At 37.3% G+C, this 22,656-nt stretch overlaps 1 protein-coding gene across 5 annotated transcripts in view; it reads left to right on the forward strand.

Annotated features, from left to right (window-relative positions):
* epha3 (eph receptor A3) overlaps positions 1-22,656 on the forward strand; it is a 70,328-nt gene that overhangs the window by 23,906 nt on the left and 23,766 nt on the right. For all 5 annotated transcript variants that reach the window (XM_077727391.1, XM_077727390.1, XM_077727392.1 and 2 more), the window contains 3 exons: positions 15,392-15,547; positions 16,915-17,274; positions 22,256-22,380. In XM_077727391.1, the coding sequence (XP_077583517.1) occupies positions 15,392-15,547; positions 16,915-17,274; positions 22,256-22,380 (641 nt within the window). The remainder of the gene's footprint in view (positions 1-15,391; positions 15,548-16,914; positions 17,275-22,255; positions 22,381-22,656) is intronic.

The raw sequence follows: 22,656 nt of genomic DNA on the forward strand, positions 1-22,656 counted from the left end.
AAGACTTTTACTCAAGTTGGAAAGTGTCAAAATGATTCATACGCTTTCATGCATCCCTGAGTCGACTCCCACAATTGATAGATAAAGGAAACACTCATTGCACACTCGTTTATTGTAGAGTCCACATTTCTCTGTCCACTTGCAAGTAGCAGAAAGGTGACATTTACCCTCAACCGTAGCACTTGACTTAGAAATGGTGTCAGATGCATTGATATGCCCTCTAGTGTGACTGTTTGTGTGCTCAGCTGTGGTAGTGGGTCATTTGCGTGCAAGCTTCATAGTGATGTGCATGCATATAAGTGTGTCTGAGTTTGTGTGTGCTGATTAAAAGCGGTCAGGCCTCAGCGACCAGGCCTTTAACTGCCCTGCACTCTGAATGCCAAACACAACTGAGCATGCTCAGCGCAGCCAAGCATGGTGACTGGAACATCGGCGACCTTAAAGGCCTGCAGCTGTGTGGATGTTTGGGTGAGTGTCTTACCCCTTACTTTACCCGTGCAGTACATTCTTAACCTTTAATAGGGCATGCATCAACCCATTGGCTGTCATTTGACGGTACTACATGTGCTACCAGTCTGACCAGTTAAAATACATAAAATGGATTGCCGTCTAGCACCATTAATGGTACCGAAGCTTGAGTTTTTACAGCTTCGCTTTGGGTTAACATGAATTGGACATTTACTGTTGTTAATGGTGGGCAATTAGTTCAATGCTGTGGAAACAAAAGGGATTCAGTGTTATTGAGTTTTTATTCATTCTGGCTTTATTGATTCTGTTTTATTAGGAGTTCATTTCTAAATGTATTTGTAAAAAGGTAAAATGTAAAAAATATACTATTTTTGTATCGGAATACTGACTATAACTTTCACTGGATAATAATAGAGTGAAAAAGATCCGATTTTTAAGATGCATTTGTTAAATACTACTATACTTTTTCAGCTCATCATTGTCCCTCCATGAAATAGTAGTTATTCCAAGCTAGTTGCAAGTACTTACAAATTTTACTGTTCTGTGTCATCAAGGGAAAAGTAGAGCCACAATGTATGATTCACCCTAACACATCATTCCGTATCACTCTAAGTTTCTTTTCCTGAATGGATTTTAATGCATTACTAATTCTAGGACAAAATATCTAACCTTTAAAGGTTCTGGGACACAGTTCAGATGAGCACTGACCTTTCTTCCAAATTACACACAGACACACACACACTCACATATTTCCGCTTTTGCACACACATGCACACGCATACCTACGAACCAGGAAGGCAGAAGTATGGAAAAAAAGAAAGAGTGGGAAAGGCAAACAGCAGTGTCCAACAAAATTACTTGACTCATCATCCACATATTTCCCACCACCCATTCATTTCCATACATCTCTGCCTGTTCAGATACATGATAGCAGGTATTTGTCAAGGTGGAAGGTAGCATGACCCACGCCTGTGATACACACGAGCAATCTCTGGCGGTTTCCGACTTTCCTCTGTTGAGTTTGCATCTTCTCTCTAACCCATGTGAGCTTTCTCTGCTTGAAAAGCTCAATCTCTGGCTGTCTCACAAAAACAACTGCCCATGTTTTTTATCATTAGTTTTATAAGTGTGGTTAAAGCCTCTTTGTTGTTTATATAAAATATTGGTGCAAATGAATTGACAAAGCTGGCCCTGTTATCCATCAATTATGTATATTGACTTCTTTCATACAAAAATTCGGACATTTAGATAATATCTAAAGGGTTTAGTTGCAAATTTTTCTGAGTACCGAGGAAAGAAATTAACAAATTTACACAGAAAAAAAGTGATCTATTCACAAAAAAATCAAAGTTACGAAACAAGTTCTGGAAACAATGCATTTCGTAAGTGGAGTTTCCTCTGTATCTGTGCACTCCAATCTGGCAGACATAGCTGCCCACCAAATGAAACCTCACATAACTATGACGTGACTCCCAACCAAAATAAAAATAGTTTGACACACCTGCTTTAAAAGCATGTATTAAGACAATGATGATAATCATCATGTGTTCTAGGTCTTGAATCAAATGTGTTATAGATGAGATCCTAACGCTAATTATCTTTGGGAGATTAATCCATTGATTTACATGTAAATAGGTCCTGAAAGGTTACTATGACTTCCATCTGCATGTGCTTACTATGCTAATGCCATGCACAGTGTGATATATGGACTCGCACACGTGCACGCACCTACGAATGATTTATTGGTAGTGAGATGAGATGCATGTGAGACTCATCTATTGAACTTCATTCAATTATTAGAAAAAAAAGGTGTTAATTACAATGTCAGCATTACAAACCGTTTGATTATTACGTGAACATCTTGGAAAATGTCTGTCATAAAATGAAATCACACTTGAGGTATGCCAGCTATATTCTTCTCTCCAAATTTGGCTCGTCTGGCTTCTGAAATCTTGGTCATGACTGTGAATTATTGATGTGTTTTTATGTCAATATATTACAGTATTTTCCAAGTATTTCTTATTGAGGGTTGCGTGGTAATCCTGCTCTAGCATTCAGATTGGAACATCACCAAAAGTGAGATGTGCCACTCTTTAATAATGGCATCAATCATGGCTTGCCCGTCTCCATTCGTCTTAATGGTTGTGGTCTCATTCATTTACGTCTAGCAAGTCAGCAGCAGACTAGGGGTGGGTGGAATTGGAGGTATGCGCCTACAGCACGAGAGAATGATGAGGTCCGTGAGGTTTCATTCAGCATACCACATAATTATCAATTAATTGCAGTGGATTCTGAGCATCTGGTTAACATTGGAGTATGTTTTCATATAAGCAGAATACTTCGCAACATATTTTATAGCTCATTTGTCCAGTAATTAAAACATGCATTGAGCCCAGTAGTATTTTCTGGTTATTACATGTTTTTTTCATATAGTACTGATTCAAATTTATCGTGCATTACAATGTTTCCTAACCTTCATTGGGCTAAGGCAGGTTCATGTAAATTGTAAACCTCCTTGTGCACTGAGATTGGTTGACAACCAGTACAGGGTGTACCATGACTATTGCCAATTGTTAGATAGGATAGGCTTCAGCACCTCACAACATTTGTAAGGATAAGCACCTTGGAAAATGGATGAAAAAATCTCTTTGCACAACAAACACTTTTAAACCCATTGGTTGCTATTGGCAGTGCTCAACGTCTATCCACTTTGACTCGGACGGTGTTCATTTGCCCCTCCCACTCAAAATGGATCGGATGGTGGGTGCGAAAATTTCACTGAAATAAGAGTATTTACAGCCAATTCCCCCGTTTCAAATGAATTATACCAAGCATTAAAATTTGGGCTTATATTTGACCCGAAATGTAATGTCAATGTGAATGGCACAGCAAACCAGGTCTTTATGGTGTCTTTTTGTTTTTCTTTTTAAATTACCAAAATTCCCACTTGCCCTATAAGGGACTAATGACATATATACACAAATTTTATTTATACACATACAAGGGTTTTTTTTATCATTATTTGAGGCTTACAACCATATGTCAATCAAAGCTTTCTGCCTGTCAACTGGGAAATGCAAAGTAAAGCGAATCACAAGAACTGACAGAAATTTATGATGTGGTTCCTTTTGTGCTTAGGGTGTTGGGTGCATAGGTGGCTTTCCTAAAAGAAAAATTGTTAAAAGGAAAAAAACATACTAGAGTATGTAACAGCCGCAATTTTAGTTTATTCTGGCTTACCTTTCTAATACTACATTTGGCAGGTAGTGTGTTTCAGATTACATTAGAATCTCTGTTCCTAGAGGTGTTCATTCATCTAGTTTAAACAGTTGCATCAACCAGGATGAAGTATGTACCACGCACTATTTGATCATCTTTATGAGGCTGTAACATGTGCTTGCTGCCTCTGGAGTTGTGAGTTGTACTGAAGTGCACTGGGGATCTCCTACTGTGTATGTCTCAGCAGGAGATGATGAATTTTCCAGGTGAATATGCCATATGGTTAGTCACTGAACAAAACCAACTTTAGTTACATAGTTTTAGAGTTGTTATTGTAATGAATTGTTATCAAATTTATTTGTTTGGATTGAGATTAGGGGATTGGGAGTCTAATAGACAGAAATCATTTGTCTAATAACAGTGATTTAATCTTGGCAGGACTGTTTGTTTCAGATACAGGTAAATTTTAGGTTATTTGTCACTGTCTGACACCGTAAAAGGCACCAAAGATGGAAATGTCTAACTCTAATAAAAACAAATCAAGGGTGACCTGGTGGACAATTGGTTAGCGTGTCGACCCCATAGTTCTGAGATCGAGGGTTCCATGCCGTGTCTGGACCTTCCTGTGGTTTCCTCCTTCATCCCCAAAACATGCATGGTAGGCTGGTTGAACCGTCTAAATTGTGCCTAGGTATGAATGTGAATGAGAATGGTTGTTTGTCTAAAAACTTCAAACTACACTGACTGCTTTGAATGACATTACTTCACTTAACATTGGTTGCCTTTGATAATGATAGACATCTAAATGCTGCCATCCCTCCCAGTCAAAATTGATTGAGTGGCTATTACCGTCAGTGGCACTGGTTCATTCAGTGACAAGAATCTCAATTCAAATGTATTGGCCATCTATCACTTTTATTACTCTAAACTTTAACATGGAGACTTTATCTGATCTAATCTTTAACACTCACTGGAAATGTGGCTAAAGATCATAAAGTCGAGCATCTTCACTGTTTGCCAGCATGATGTATTTGTCTGCAATCAGAACTCTTTGCCAGATTTGTTTTTAATGACAGACTGTTCTAGGTAGAGGTTATCACCCATCCTTCGGTAGAGCGAAATACCATGTGTGCGCCCAGCGGGGGGACATTCCTGCTAGCCCCATGATTTCCTCTGGTCATTCATGCGGTCTTCATCCCCACTGTAAGGGTATTGTCTTGGGGCTCAGCCGCCCTGACAGGCCCCCCACACTTCAGTCTGTGGCCACCCTGACAGTGCTACCCTTCAGCTTGGTGTCAACCGCATTGACATGGGGATGCGTGATGGGACAGTGTGGGCTAATGGAGATCTAGGCATTGCTAATCCTATGAATCGGTTCCAAAAGAAGAGATCATTTTACTGGTTTAATATTCTTAAAAGAACATTTATCTTTGCTACTAGCTTTAAAAAAAATATTCAAAGTAATTATTAGAGGTGAGCCAATCACAGTTTTCAGATCGATCTCCGATTTTTGCCAAATCTGACCTGGCAATCTCGATTTGGTTTAGTTAAAAACAGCATGTACCTTTTATATTCACCCTGATCATATTTTATTGTAGAAACAATAAATTAAACTACATTTTCTTATTGCACATGTTTCTTTTGAAACCACTAAATAATTATTTCCATCAGCTAAATTTTAAGTGCAGCAATATTTTCATCTACAAAAATAAAAACACAAATTTAAAAGAAATTGTTCAATCAATACTTGAGAGAGGAACTTTAAAATTATAAATGTTCTGTTCTTGCTTTCAACAACTACTATCTTACACTTTATTTTATATCTTTAAGCAATGTTATTCTTCCAAAATTCCAGGAAAAAGCAAGAATTTCTTTTACCATTAAGCAGATGGAACCGAAATAAACGGCAATAAAAACATTTCTTTAAAAATCAACATTGAATTGAGTTACACAGCCATTGCTCCAACCGAAAAAGACTTAGACTTCCACTCTAATTTGCCTTTTGGTCATTGAAATAGAATTATGAGAATGTGTGAGTCGAGCAATGTTTTCTACTAAGTCAATCAGCATCACCAACAAAGCGGATGTATGCAAAGAAAACAGACAGCGGAACAAAGAACATCTGCCTCTACTTATAAACCCCACAAAGGGCATTCAGCATTTCTTTCTTGGACTTTCAGTCTTTCCTTTCCTCGCTCTCACTGCATTTTTCAAGTGTAAAAAAGCAGCACTACGTCATTATTTCAGGAAGAAGCTGATTAAAGGTGATTAAGTGGTGCCCATCTATCACTCTTTCTTTTCAGAATGTCACTCACCCCAAATTAAAGAGGGGTGGCATTGTTCTTATGTTTATGTATGCTCAATAGCAAAAGAAAGACCGTTGAGCCAGCTTTGTGGTTAAAAAAAATCATACTTACTATAATTGACAATCATTATTAACCTTCAAGCCAAATAAACTAAAGCTTCCTTATACTGAAATAATTAGCAAGACTGTTGAAATTTTCCTTAAAGCGCTGAGCATACTACTATTGCATCACTGTAACTTTTTACGAATAATTGATGTTCACATTCTGCCAGTAAAAGCATTTTTCTTGTCTTGTTTTTCAATGGTAGCTCTTTTTTTTAATTCTTACATAAAAATAGCATCATTAAAGAAATCTTGCATAGCAATCATCCAATGCTTTTCTACACGGTCTACATATATCCAGCAAATTATTGTAATTTAAAATTTTAAATGGATAAAACTCACATTTTCTTAAGGGACATAAATCTAAGTGTTAGTTTGCTAAAATGATTTGTGTCTACTTAAAGGATCAGAATTTGGGAAAACCAGAAAATCTTTACTTCTATGAACTTTACACCTTATTTTAAGTTAAATTTTACGTAGGACCAGTTTACTTACAATATTGAGTTTTTAAAAATTATTTGTTAAATGTTTTTATACATTGTAATGATTGATTTACCCTCTCAGTTAAATTGAAATTAATAAACAAACCAGATCAGCTCTAATAATTAACTGTTTATGGATTCCCCGCACAGTAAACTTGGCATAATACTCTAACAACACCGAAACTAAGAAAACAGGTCAACTTTCTTCCTCATGTTCCAGCAAAATAAATTAATTGGCTGCCATCAGCGATGATAGATGTCCAATCTATTCTTACTGGAAGGGTTGTCAACAATCACCAACTGCCAGCCTCTCCCTGTCAAAAGGGTTTTGTAGATGTCTATCATCATCAATGGCACTCAAACGTGATCATATATGATCTGTTATTGTAAAATTCCAAATTGAACCATTATGTCAAAAGAAAGCACTAGGCTGAGCTGATGGTTTTAGTGAAAACTTTCCAATAGTAAAGCTGTTCCAAGTCTGAAACAGCATTTCAGCTACCATGAGATTCTTAAAACACATGAATGAATTTCATTACGGATTTAACAGTGTCGAGCTACAGCCCGCTAACTTGGATGTGCCGAGGTACCCGTTTATAGCAGACCCACCACTGTCTGATTTCAATTAAAAAGCTCGAACCAGCTCCAAAACATGAGTCAGCTTAAGTTTTTGCAACCTTAAGACTTAAAAGTGGTTTGGCCCCATGCCCATGCGTGCATGGGTTGTGTATGATTATGGTTTAGTACCAAACAGTATCTCCAACTTTTTGGTTGGAAAGATCATACCACTACTAATCTAAGTTCGTACTCACAGCAGTTTTTAGGCATTCCAACAATTTCACTTTGGACTTGTTAGACTAGCTACTGGTTAGATTGCCCGGTGCTGTAGTGGAGAAACATTTCTGCTCATTATGCACAAGTTTGCAATTTGTTGACTCTGCAAATGAATTCAGGAATATGATTAACCAAAGTTATTACAAATAGATTATCCCCGAAAGTGAAATTACACAATTTGATGTACAGGTTGTTCAATAGAAAGCACAAATATACACCTAACTTGAACTGATCTTAAGTGTAATTGGGGCACATTACTAACATCTAATTTACATAGATCATGGGACATATCCGGCCCATTAATTATGTGTGGCGACTTTGTTTCTTGCAAAATAATAGTATAAAGTCTGTAGTTCGTGAGTTTTCATCAGAGACCTTTTACACTCAATTTTACAAAGTAGGTGTTAACTGAAAGTCATTTTTCTCTGGACGCTCTTTTCAATATGTCAAATTTGTACGGAATGAAGATAGAAAGGTGCGGGATTGAGAGTCCTAGTCATCTAATTTTCAACGTGCACGGAACCTGTATGTTGCAAGCATGTCAAACTACTCTTTATGTTCAGATGTCTGAAATCTCAAAAGCACCTTTGGACGTGTCAACGGTAAATCATGTAGCTCTCTTGTACCAATCCATTCACACTCACACTCAGGCTTACAAGGTATTTTAAGTAACTATGGTCCAAGCTTATTTTAATGTTTGTTTTATAAAGGAAACAAGAGCAACTGGAGGAATTCCAAGCCAGCATATGTGGGGAAGCTACAAACAGGGGAACTAGCCATATTTTATACTTCACTTTCTTTCATCTGCATATTATGCTCAAGAGTGTCCATCATAGTGGAAAAAAAATCTTTGGATCTTAATTGGACCCTGGAGAGTTGTTTCACTGAGCTCTTATGAATCACCACAAGATTCTTTGACAGTGTGATTTGTGTTTGCACATGATCCAAGTTTAGTCCAGAGAGGGTGTTTGGAGAAGACCCTTGCAAATGCCTCCCATTCTTTGGGTCCATCAGTATTGGCAAGATTGTGCTTCTATGTTCTGTGTGTTTGCACGTGTTTGATTTACTCCTGGCAGGTGTGCATTTTTGAGAGCGTATGCGCAAAAACGCTCGAAGTTGGCGTGAAACTCAAATTTGTTCTGTAAAAGAAAATATTCAGGTGACAAAGACTTTACGATTTCTATCATGTCTGAGTGCATGAAATGTGCTGCAGTAGGAAAGTAAAAGAGACTAGAGGTAGAGGTGATAAGTTACAGGAGTGTTGTAGTGGTATGGGACATGGGGTAAGGTGAGATTCTTGATGTGTAATTGGATTGTGCCAAGATGTCACTCACCTGCTCTAATCTGTCACTCACACACAAAAAAATGAGTACTTGTACACAATGTTTTGCAGCTAAAATGACAGTGGCCATGAATTGAATGTGAATGATCGCTTCCAGCCCTCCCAATCAAAATTGATTGGATGACTAATGCCAACCACATCCATGAACATTCACAGATAGTCTTCACAGTTTAAATGGATGGTCTTTCGTCCCGCCTAGCCCTTATTTTTTTCTTACAAAAAAATTACAAGATATTCACAAAGGATCTATGTTGCGCTCACTGAAAAACATTCCCAATGTGACCTTTTAAAGAACATCTTGTACTCCTTGTATGTACACTAAATTTTCACGAGTCGGGTCATACAGTGCAGCGAGTGTGTACGTTGCTGAACTATAGAAAGGTTTATCCTTGTATCTGTGACCCAGTAACTGCTGCCCCTGGTTCGCTCTCTACCACTGTCTGTGTGCACCAACACATGGCGGTACACCCTGTGGTGAGGTGTGTCAGTTGAGAAGTGATTTAGTGTTGCTTTGCCCCGACCAGCTGACACACCTGCCTCACTGCATTCCAACTTGACAAAAACACATGCACATTTATTTTATGGATACCCAGACCACAGTTTGAAAGATGCTTTAACTTAAGTTAAATTAGACACTGATATTATATCTAAAACCGTTAAGTATCAAATATTGTTTGGTTAAATAATTCAAATGCCATTTGAATTCCTAAATGACAGAGAGAAAAAATATTCTAGCCATCTGGGATAAAACAAATAAATGTTTTAACTCAAAACTTATCATTGGAGAGCTGTTTTAACCAAGTATTGTTGATAAGCAGTGGTTCTAGTTTTTCATTTCTTGTTTTGTGTCACAACATACTATTCATTTGTTGTGAGTAATTAATAGATTTTGATGAGAACTATTTATCTTTCATAATATATATATTATGTGTATTATTTGATTCAATTATAAACTGAAATCATTTAAAATTCAATGAATGCATAATTAATAAATTAATGAATGACTAAGCCTACAATTAGGTCCAACTCCTAGTATTTGTGAAAAATATGAGTGAAATGGGCCTCCGTGGTTAATGCGTCAGCCTCCCAGCTTTGGCTGGCCACCGATTCAGGGTGTGTCCCCCGTCTCTGGCTCAGGGTGAGCTGGGATAGGTTCCAACAGCCCCTGCGATCCTAATGAGGATAAAGCGGTTCAGAAAATGAGATGAGATGACTGAAATGGAAACTGGAAATTTTCCAAAAGCTTGAATTTCATAGATATGCCTGCTTTATGAAATTGCAATGATCAGTAGAGTCTGTATGGATTTTGTTGTGTAAAACATCTGTAGCACATTGAGCAGACCACATCAAATGGAGAAATAGAACATGGATTAAATGAATACAGATGGAATATTTTTTTGGTCTTGTTTTTGTAAATTTCTTTTATGACTAAATGTGCAACTGTGCATCAATGTGAATAACAGTTTAGTTTCTTTCATTGGTCTTGGCATCTTTTCTTGAGACAGGTTTGTGCAAAGCACCACTGTGGGGAATACTGTCATACTGTCTGAAGTAAGGGGAGTCTTGGGGATCTTTAGCATATGGCATCGGCCCCTCACTGAGGAGTGTGTGTAGAAGTCTGTCAGAGTGCCTTTGTGCACACTATACAGGTGTATGTCCTTCACTTGTCCTCAGGTGCTCGAGAAAATGAAAGTGATATTCCCTGTTGGAGGTTTCTACATTTGTGTAGGCAGGGGAGCTTATTCCTCCCTGGGACTCGATGTCAGGAGCCAGGTGGACCTCTAATTATCTGAAGGATGATAAGGACAAGGGAGACTGTTTAACCCTTTATAGAGCACATACAGTATTTGACTCATTAGTTGACATTGATGGTGCTACATTTTCAATCCATTTTGACTGGAAGAAGGTACATGATTTGAATGTCTATTGTTGGCAATGAGTTATATACTTTGGATTGTTTTGGGGACAATTACAATTATAATTTTATTCATTTCTAAATTTTTTATTTTTAAATGTTCATATAAAGTATAAGAAAAATTATAAATATAGTATATACAAATACAGTTATGATTGATATCTTAAGACTGGTAGTCGAGTGGTTAACTCATCGGTCTCACAGTTTTTGTGTTGAGAGTTCTTTTCTTCTTCTTTGTTTTATTGTTCATGTCAGATCAGGTTGAAGCATCTTTTCCCCAATTTGTGAACTACTAGATCATCCTGTTGTAAATCAGCCATTGGGAAGTTTGAATCACATATTTGCTTGCAAATTGTAATCTGTTGCTGTTGGCTACTATTGTAACACTTGCGGACCTTGGTACAATAGGGTGTGTCACTCTGAATCACCGGGATGACGGCATCTAATGTGGTTCTGTGTGTTTGGTGTACACAGGCGCTTGTTGGTGTCCAAAGCAGCACAATAGTTTTGTGAAGGATGAGTGAAGGCACATGGTTTTAAATAGTATGTTTGGAAGATGCCAGTTTCCAGGGAAGGGAACACGGAATGTGTGTGGCTGAGCGTGTGTGTATGACCAAGTGTGAGAGCTTTATAGGGTTAGTGTCAATCTACACAATTCACACATACCCACCTCGATACATAATGTGTGTGTTAGGGTGTGGGTTTAGAAGCGTTAACTTGCTCCTTTCGTGCTGGTTGTCTTGGATTTCCTCACTGACCTGGTTAATCTCTATAGAGTGAGGATTGTGTATGAAACGGTTCTTGCGTCCTTGATGGATACAGCAGGGAGTTGATCCAAGCTTCGCTATGTGTTGTTTGTAGGATTTTTTGTTGTGGCCCACTTTAGTGCCCTTAAAAAAATTGCCGTTTGTTTGAACAAGCTCAGAAACTTGCACAAATTATAATATTTAAAGCACAAGCATGGATGTTTTAGAAACAAAGAGAAAAATTGGACAAACTGACTTTGGGCCAAAGTTAAAGTAAACCATCGATTCAGTCACACAGCATTTAGAAATAGACACACAAATGCTCACATCCAAAGTTATTGAGTGGGAATCGATTCCACGTGGGCTGTGTGAAAACTCAATTAGACCATCCTTCTTCCAAAATTGATTATTTTTTTGTATGTCCATTAGTTTTGTTGCGGTGAAATTTACCTGGGAAAATATTGCGCTGTCATAAAAGCAGATGTTTGCAGTCTAAATGAAAATTAAATTAATGGCAAAAAGAATGATATCAAATAACATAAAATAAGTATGAACTGTTTTAATGTTTGATGGATGTAAATGATTAACAGAAAAAGGAAGTTGTGACTGTTTTTTTTGTAAAATAAATGATAAATTAGCTGGACGTGGTAAATAAAAAGGAAATCAATCAATGTCAATTTACTCCACTGCTGTATGTCACCAGAATGGATTCTCATGTATGAGTCATTATTATCAGGAGAGCAATGGTGACTTGGAATGCAGCTTCTATTTAGGGCATTGGGTCAAGGGTAGAGATAGTTTCCCACATCACTACTGTGACATGAAAAAACAACGGTAGAGCAGAGCTGTCCACTATTATTATTTTTTTCTCTTCGCTTGTTTTAGCTGTTGTTGATGGCGATAAACTTTCAATCCATTTTGACAAGGAGGTTTGGCAGTTATTATTCGATCTCTGCCAACACCCAGTTACAATATACAATTGTCAATGGCAGTGAATGAAGCATTTTGATATAAACAACGATAATAAACCAAATAATCAATGACAAAGTGATATCTAAATATGTTCATGTTTACATTTCTGAGACAAACTTAAAAAAAACAAAGTGGAAATATCCTGCAACAGCAAAAGAGAAGAAAATCACAACCAAGATAGCCCAATTTATCACCTTGGTGTATTATTATTATCTTTATTTTATTTTTTCACACTACTGTATTTAGGTAAAACAAAGCACTAAAATTCAAGTGTCCTACACTGATTTCAACATGTCTGGCATTGACCCCGGAGCTAATGCAAAAACGCAGGAATTGAATAGCTCCATTTATCTTAAAGCTGAAAAGTGAAACACAACATGGGCTGAATTTAAGCTTCTTGTGTGGACCATTTTCAATGATATCTTCCTAATTGTCTGTTGGCTGCAGATAGTCTGAAGGACCATAGTTCATACACTACTGCTACAAATAGATATGGAGTCATTTTGTTCAATTTAATCTGTTGATGTGATGAAGAAAAATAAAAGAGAGCAAAGATATACGAAACATTTGCTGGTTGAGTGAAAAGAAGTGATTAACATTGCCAACAAATAACTCTTCGGCTGTGATAAATGGCACAAAGCATTTAATCCCTCTGAAGTGGGAGAGCTAGTAAAGAATGAACGAACGTTCATCGCAACCCTCCCAGTTCAAATGATTGGGCATCGACAAGTGACAAAGTAATTTGACTTCACAGCAGAAGACTGAAAGAAGACACATGATTGGCCATCTATCATTGGGTACGCAAGAGATCTCCATGTTAATTATTGATGTGAGTGACCCATGACATCAGCTATTGATCGGACAAATAACAACCTTAGTTATTCATACAACCAGCGTATCACAGAGCAGCTGTTATCGTGTGCTAGTACGTCTGCTATGCAAGTGAGTGATGCGGTGGTATTTCAGGACACATTTTTCGAGAGCATGATATATGCATCCTCAGGAGAGTACAATGTTGTTTCTGTACAAAAACATACTGTAAACAGTACCTATGTTTATTGACTATTGATACTCTTATATGCACCATTGGTTGGCTTATGATATTATGGGAACTTAAAAGTGAAAACTACCAGTCACAAGTGTTATTAGATGATTAAATACCTTCCCATTTGACCAGTGTATGCTACTGTGCTGCTTCAGTTTACGCCAAATAGTTTTTGGTTGCATAAATACCACTAGAAATAATTGTTACAAATCAATTTAATATCAAATTAAAAAAATAAAGGGAGTAAGGGGAAAGCGGACACAAATGTTGTATGCTTGTTGACCAAATCATTAAAAATGTATTATATTATGATTCAAAATGGCTCACATTGTGACAGGATATTTTTTTCCACCGCACTATTGTAAAATGTTGGTCGAGTTTTTATTCCTTGCTGCGCACACTTGCACTATCATCGATCTTTGGCTCTGTGGCCATCCCGGTGGTCGGTTCACTAGTGGAACAACTTTTTTCTCCCTCTTTCAGGGTTGGTACATACCATTTAAAATGAGTTCCATCCGTTGAAGAGGTGCTGCGTTTCTGTCCAACTGAACATATGCTTTCGCACTCTCTTTGCACACCCCTGCAATGTCAGTGGAACACATGTTGGTTTTCTTTTCAATGAGGAGTTACCTCCTTAGAGTGGAATCTGATTTTGCCATCGTACTTTTTGAAACCCGCCCCCCTCTTTTTCCTGGCAGGCACTAAAAAAAAAGGATTTTATTATCCAATTCCAGCTGTTACAAAAATATTTCGACAGTTGTGGTTAAGAAAAACCAACATACTATCGCCACTGTCATATGAAAACTTCATAAGTGTATGTGGAGATATTAATTCTCGCACTAAAAGTGTTATGTGGACCTCACAGCGTAATATATGTTGTTCTTGTGGCAATCTCCCGAGGCTAATTTTGTTTAAAAGCAATGAGGATCAAAATATATTGACATTAGGACGAGGCGATCTGACAAAAATATATATTTGTATTTTGATCTTGTCCAATTGCAATTCTTTTCACAATTTGTTGTAACATTTTTTTCCATTGTGTTTTTTTCTGGTGTATATGTCCCCTGTTACAATTGATCTTAAGCCAAGTGTTCATCTGCCCAGTGAATGTAATGAAATAGTCCTCCCTCGGTATCGAGAGGTTAACTGTTTGGAACATCGGTGCTCTGTCAGAGGTCAATTTATGGCTAACTGGATGGGCTACAGGGTCAGATTTGTATGATGATTGGATTAATTCATTTTACGCGTTGTCTACATTTCTGGTTGGTATTCCTTGCAGTTTTGTGCCGATTAAGCAATTTTTACTTCTTTCCCGTGAATGGGAGTAGCTTCTAGATGTCAAGTCTAATTTTATGGTGTATCATCCTCGCGAGGTTAGGGGGATGTTTTTTTCTGGGTGTGTCAGCAAGAATTGTGGTTGTCATTGTAGTAGTAGGATCAGATTTCGGTATTCAAGCCTGAATATATAACCCCCCCCCCCCCCCCACCACACACACACACACACACACACGCATGTATACACAAATAAGATTGAATATAGTGAAGTATTTACTGTTTTATCGGGACCATGGTGTGTCAATGTCAGTGATGGATAAGACAATAGTAGTACCATATTGAAGTGTGATTATTTTTTGTTAAAGTCCATTTTAATTGTTATTATTAATCATCATTATATATTGTTGATAAATATATGCATTACTAAACTTACAACATATAATACAAAAATATAAAATTGAAATAAAGTAGAGCAGCATTATGAAAGTGAAAACTCTCAACGGCCACGCCTCAACACCAAATTTCTAATATTGAACACAGATATACCAAACCGAATATATAAACTCTACGTTGCTTTCTGGTGTAGTGTGTGTGTTTAAGTGACCACCCATCTTTCATTGGTTTACACTTTAGATGTTGGTGTGCTCCTTTTGAATGACACTAATGTCTCCTTTCCTTCCCCCCAGTGTGCAGGGCTGGCTTCTACAAATCCGCACTGGGAAATGTGGAGTGTTCCAAGTGTCCGCCTCATAGCTATGCCCACCATGAAGGATCATTGCATTGTGGATGCGAGAAAAACTACTTCCGTGCTGAAGGAGACCAAGCCTCCATGGCCTGTACACGTAAGTGAGCATGTGTGCACATCACTCTGCCTAAGATGCAGGTTGTAATTATTTTAGCAAACGGTACTTTCCAATTTCTCACAAGAGAACAATTTTGATATGGGTGGAATTTTGTTTTCTATTGGCAATTCAACTTGTCTTTATCCTGGTATGAGAAACCAATCATCCTTCATTAGTTTGATTGTCAATGAACTTTATGGTTCCATGCTTTTCTAAATGCTTCCAGGTGTTGTTCTCACTCTATTTTTCTTTTGATAAATTTTCCGAATAAATCTGATTGTTGTCTAAATTTGGGAAAACAAAGGATCAGACTTTGCATTGCTTAAAGAAAACCACCCACAATCATAATATATGAATAAAAATATCAGTGAATGAGAATTGTCATATTTAAATTGGCTCACAACATATATTACAGAAATTGGCTTATTTTATTAGCTTCTGGCTTTCAATGTCAATACACACATGTTCATTTTTTTCTACTTTCAACCTCTGTCCAATATATGTCATCAAAGGCTGTTGACACAAAAAACACATCAAATAAACTTCTATGGCAGAGGTAATTAATTCACGAATCGGTCTGATTCCCCCTTTCTATTGCTGACATGATTTTGTTTGTCTTCGTCTGATGCAAATTGATTGCAGATTTGTTTTACAAGCTTCCAAAAGCCGCTCCCCATGAAAGTATAAATCACCCTAGTCCCTGATGTCTGGTTACACATTAATTTATTACAAAAGGACTAAAGAGAAAAAAAGAAATTTGTCTCGGAGCTGAAAACTAGATGATGCAAATGGTCAACACAGTAATGGACAGATTCCTAATTACACAGAACAGTTATGAGAGGCTATTATCACCTAAACACCATCTGGTACGTTGGCCATATTTAATCTCTTTTGAGAGAGACAGAATCATTGAATTCGAGTAGGGAATATTAATATAATATTTAAAGAAGTATTTTTGAGTATTGTTCAAGTCGGCTTTGAGATTTAAAATGACAATTGACAAACTATGGGTCAAAATGCTTATTTTATATAAAACACTACAAACCAGTCTTACACCAGGAATAAACATTATAGTATATGACCTTTTCTCTTGTTGCCAACACAAACTGTAAAATACCTAGCCTTGTAAAAGTAGAATTCTAAACTGCTGAGCTGATGTATTGGCTTACATTGCAGTCATAAAATGGCACTGAATGGATTTGCCATTTACTATTAAATGCCATTTTCTTTGGGCCGCTCAGCTTTTTTCCCCATCATCTCATGACTTCACTTTCCTTTCTTCTTTTGCTTCCTTTTCTCATCCTGTGTATCCAATGACCTATTTGGTCTTCCCGCTTCAACCTTATGTCCTCTTCTCTGACCACTAGGCCCTCCCTCAGCTCCTCGTAATGTTATCTCCTCCATCAACGAGACCTCGGTTATCCTAGACTGGAGCTGGCCCGAGGACACAGGTGGCCGCAGGGACCTGACCTTTACAGTCCTCTGCAAACGATGCCGTGCTGGGGCCCCAAACGGAAGCAGTGGTGGAAGCCCACAATGCGACCCTTGCCGAAGCAACGTACGCTTTTTTCCAAGAGCCCAAGGCCTACAAAACACTACGGTGACAGTGGGGGACCTACTAGCTCACACTAACTACACGTTTGAGATTGAGGCACAGAACGGAGTCTCTTCACTGGCACCCAAGATGAGGCAGTTTGCCGCTGTCACCATCACCACCAATCAAGCCGGTGAGATTTTCCAACAGATGCTACATAATACCTGTCAAATATTCTGTTTCCACAGCAACAACATGTGCTGGAGTGTATTTCATAAGCATTCCAAATATGTCTGTCTGCCTATTTTAACACACATTAGCCTCATTGTTTTTCAAAAGTACATTTAAAAGCTTTATTGTTTTTTCAGAAATAAAAATGGTACATACTCACTTTATGTTAAGTATAATACTACTTAATTAGGTCTGAGGAAAACAAATGTGAACGCTAATTAAACCTAAAACAAAGTTTAGTAAAGGAAAATAAAATACATACAATATATGCAAATTCGATTTTTTGTTTGTTTGGATAATTCAGTACTACTACCAACTTTTTTCTCATTGCTAGAGATAATCAAGTGGATTCATTTTGCTTCTACCAAGTCAACATCATGGTCATGGATGCAACTGTGTATCCCCAAACTCTACTAAACGTGTACCATCTGTGTTGTTGTTGCAGGTGGCATGCCGTGTGTGTGGTATGACTTTCTGAATGTCAAAAAAAAGGGGAAAAATATTGGGTCATATGAGGACATGAGTGTTAAACGATTTGGAGGGAAATGGAACCACCCTGCTATTGATGTACTCAGGAAGTCCCCACTTGGTGCCTAATAGAAACAACCATTATGACTCATTCACTATACAGACGCAGCCATTCAGTAGTTGCACGTTAGTTACGGAGACAAACGATACACGGTTTCCGTAGGACTATGCTAAGACATTTACATACAAGTGATGTATGAGTACCACACATTTCTTTAATATTTGTATTTGCGCTAGTACTACTGTAGATTATATTTTAAAACGGTACAGGGCAAGAGTAATTCGTTTTTCTCAATATTTGTTTATGCGGACCTAAAATATTGTCCACAGCTCTTTTTATATAGTTTTTCATATTGCTTTTGTTGACCAAGCAGCCGAGGGACTCCAGTAGGGCCTGACTAAACAAATATAGTTGTGCGTTTTCATAGCAGTGTGGCATGCCTCTTTCAAATATCACAGATGCCAAAAGGTATATACTTTTCCATCGTCCTTGAGCAATTGTATCCTACTTTGCAATGACCTACAACGATAGATATCTGGGTCACAGAAAGCACGACTGAGAAGGGAGACAGCAAGGAGTCACGAAACACAAAGGAGCTTTAATAAACTGCACGCTATCTAAATAGCGACTGAACACTGTCTCGACTCAACCCTTCTGGTTACAGCATGACCTGGATGACATTTGAAGTGATAACTTGTGGCAGCTGCACAAAGGAAAATAGTTAAAACATGTTATCATCACAACTCCTGCACAAGGCAGTATTTCACTTATTTTAAACTGTCTATGCAGCTAAATTTTAGACATGGCCATATTTGATGGAGTGGGTACTCCCTTTACAAACCAACGCAAAATACAAATTTAAGATAAATGTATTAAATTATCATAAGATTATTTTTGTAGCCTGAGTAGCATTTTATAACTTCAAAATGTAACCACCTCTTCTGCTTCATATTACAAACATATCCCATAAATGTCTGAAAAATGTTTTTAGTATTTGTTTTTTAACACAATCATTAGGTCAAATTAACCTATTTTTTTGTTTTTGGAATTGTTATGAATACTCAATTTTTTATTGCCGACTCTATGCAACTCATTTTAGGAATCGTAAATTCAACTGGCATGAGGGGAACATATGTGATCTATGTGATCGTGTGATAGCATTTAGATTGTGTGAACTCATAAATTTACTACATATTTAATTGAATGTTTGCAACAATTAAATTGCAGGGTCCCAGATGGCTTATATTTCCATTGATGAAAAACAGACTCTTTAAATGACAGAATATGGTTTAGTGGCACATACTATATAGATGTTCTTATTTTATATGCTTGTTCATCTCCTCTCATCGCTCTCATTTTCTGAACAGCTTCATCCTCAATAGGGTTGTGGGGGTGCTGGAGCCTATCCCAGCTGACTCCCGGCCACTGGCCGGGGACACCCTGAATCAATGGCCAGCCGATCGCAGGGCAATGCTTGTTCATGTATCCGTGATATAACTTCAATTGATGGAGCACTTAAATTTTCAGCAACATATTTAACTGACTATTTGATGGGTACTTCATATTTTTGGTATTCTACAATACATGCAATGGAGATTTGTACATTGGTGATCATTACTAGTATGGTACTAATACAACTGCTAGTATGTTTGGAATTACATAATTTGGGTTCAGAGAGTTCTAAAAATGATGTGCGAATGCTGTGCAACATGTATCTTATGAGCTCTATTTTCCAACCCCTCGTTGCCCTTCTTAAGATGATAAGATGTCCAATTGTATGGCGTCCAATTATCCTTCTGCTGTGAATTAATCCATTTGAAGTTGAAGAATGGCAGTGAATTAATGAATGTTCACCCACTGTCAATCCTTTCACTTCAAATGGATTGAATGTCGAGCACCTTTAAGGTAGACAATGATTTTAGCAGTGTCTGACCAAGCCATTGGGGCAATTACTTTACATTCAATTGAGCATGTAGTGATTTATTATTAAAAGAGAAAAGGGTAACTATAAAAAAAAAAAAACATATACATATGGTGTTTTAACAGTATCAGCATAGACTGAGTCTCTCTACCAGGAGAAACAAAAACATTGCAACACTAATTATTATTAAAGATGCAAATAGAGACCAGCACTTTGAAGGTGAAACATAGTGCACAATTAACCTGAATTCATCTCCACATACAATACATTACTGTATGTCTCGCTGCCTAAACAACATTGCCACCTCCAGCTATCCACTCCCTGTTGGCCCTGTGAGTTTACAGGGATTAAGTATGTCAGTACCGCAGCCCTAACTGATCTACTCACACATAGAGATGCCAAATCTGTTAAAAGATGGATTAAGTGTTTCCCTGGGTAGTAGCATTGTGTCCGGGTGGTGCTGTCAGATAGATTTCCTCCTCTCATCTCTTTAACCTCCATCTCATGGTCATTGCAATGTTGATGAAGTCTGTGATCTACATTTGAAGCATTTTATTCCAGTGTTAGCCCTGTGAACTGCTTCTAGGATAGATGGAGAGAGAAAACGGGGCCACACACTGTAGGGATACAATATTGACATGAAAAATAGTTGGATAAGTCATTTTCACCTAACATTATTATTGTACATGACCAGTCAAATTGAGGGCAAATAAGGCAGTGGCCAGTAAGATGGAACAAATTTCTGATGAGCTGTGGCCAATAAGTCACTCATTATTGACACTTTTGCAATCAACTTTCTTTTATCTTGATATCATATTACACTATCAATACTTTTAACAACCCCCTTGTCATGTTTATATTTATGGATCAAAAATGTCAGACAGAATTATTTTGTATTCTTTGGCTTTGTCAAAGTGTTGAGGAGAAATATCTAGAGAACACTGTTTTCCATTATTTGCTATAACTAAAAACACAGCATGCCTATTGAATCGTTAGGATTGCATCACCAAAAAGTCTGTGAGTAATAACGACCCATAATAAAATGTATTTAGAAATACAATGTTTCAGACAAAGATCATTGATATAATGGTTACATTATTACAGGGGTATTTATCATGGGATACCAATTTTAATGTTTAGTTCAGTATTTTATATGAAACATAATTTATCTATGTAATGACCTCAGGTCTTTTAGTAATTTTGAGTTACCGTGTGATCCTTTTGCTAATGGTCCTGATATATGACTTGTATTCCCTTGAGTGCTATTTAAACTCTTATTAATGGCACTGTATGCCATTTTTAAACCATTACTGAGATGTCATAAAGTTATACTTAAAAGAAATGAAGACCCAACAAATTTAGCATTTTGCAAAAGACAAAAGCCTAGAGAGAGAAAGTATAAGAACTTGAAGTTACCCTCAAGCTGCTCAATCATGACTGCTATAAACCATACTACCAATAAAAAGCACAGCTTCACCCCACTATCAGAAAAAAAGGAATGAGGAGGAGTGAGTGGTAAGGAAACAGATTCTCCCCATCTGGATTTGTTATAGAAAAAAAAGACCTTAAACCAGAAGTACGCATGGCTATATGCATGAAAAGACAAAAACACACACCCAACCCACGCAGGCCCACACTGCGGCTTTATAATACCAATCAACCAAAGCTCGAACATTTCAAAGACAAACTTGTTTTTTCCTGTGGTCTAATAAAATTAAAAGTCGATGCTTAAGATGGAGAGCGGACCCTGGACCCGTCTGGCACTTACAGTAAAGAGCAGTAAAAACAAAGGGGAAATGAGAATGTGAATTAGAACGACTGAAAAAGACGGATGGCAGGCAGAACATTACTTTGAGTGGTACCATGTGAATATCCTGTAGTATATAATTAGTCAGGAGAACCGGAAGCTAAAACCAACATCAAAAACAAAACAAAAATGTTGGATACAATTATATATAAAACTAAAATATCTCATTACCACAAAAATATCAACAAATATTGCCACAATGTCCTAAAATCATAGGTAGAAAATATATTGGATGTACATTCTATTGAAAAAAGTCTCACACTTTGACAAATTAAGATTGAGTGTACTCAAAATTATTTTCTTATCCCAAATTATTTATCTTTAACTAGGGATCATTTTTTCCATGTTGTTGGTATACATGCACAAGTTGTACTGAATTACGATATCTAAGCATTGTCTTCTCAAGTCTCTCTGCCTTTACATGAGAACTGTGTGTGTGTGTTTGTGTGTGTGTATGTGTGTGTTGTTTGCATTTACTGCTTTGTATGAATGATCCATATACAGCCCCCAATCCAGGGCCCTATCCTTTAATGTGGCCCCACTGGCCAGCAAACTGAATTAGCCTAACAGGAACCATAGACAATTGCCAGGATGCAACACTGGCAACTGAACTTCAACTGAACCTCTATATTGGGGATCTTAAAGTCTCACATGCTCAATCTTTCTCTTTCTGTATTTTTATCCAGCTCCCTCCCCGGTGATAGTAATCAAAAAGGAGAAGACATCACGGAATAGTGTTTCCTTGTCATGGTTGGAGCCAGAGAGACCGAATGGCATTATCCTCGACTACGAGATCAAATACTATGAAAAGGTTGGTTTTTACTGGATGACTGGATTTCTTGAATACCATTTTCATGCAGGTCTTATTTCAATATCGTGTTTAAAATAAAATATATATCATATGATAGAAGTTGTTGACATAACAAATAAGTATAACTTTGTTTTTTCGATTGCCCACCTTCTTACTCATTTGAAAAAGTGTGTCACACAACATGAACTCAGCAAATTGATTCATGTATTCAAGTGTTTTGGCAAAATGAGTTTGGTGCATCAAAAACATCATTCGTCTTAATTTAGTTAGTTGAAG

The sequence above is a fragment of the Stigmatopora nigra genome, chromosome 11 (genome assembly GCF_051989575.1).
Source record: "Stigmatopora nigra isolate UIUO_SnigA chromosome 11, RoL_Snig_1.1, whole genome shotgun sequence".
NCBI classification, from domain to species: Eukaryota; Metazoa; Chordata; class Actinopteri; order Syngnathiformes; family Syngnathidae; genus Stigmatopora; species Stigmatopora nigra.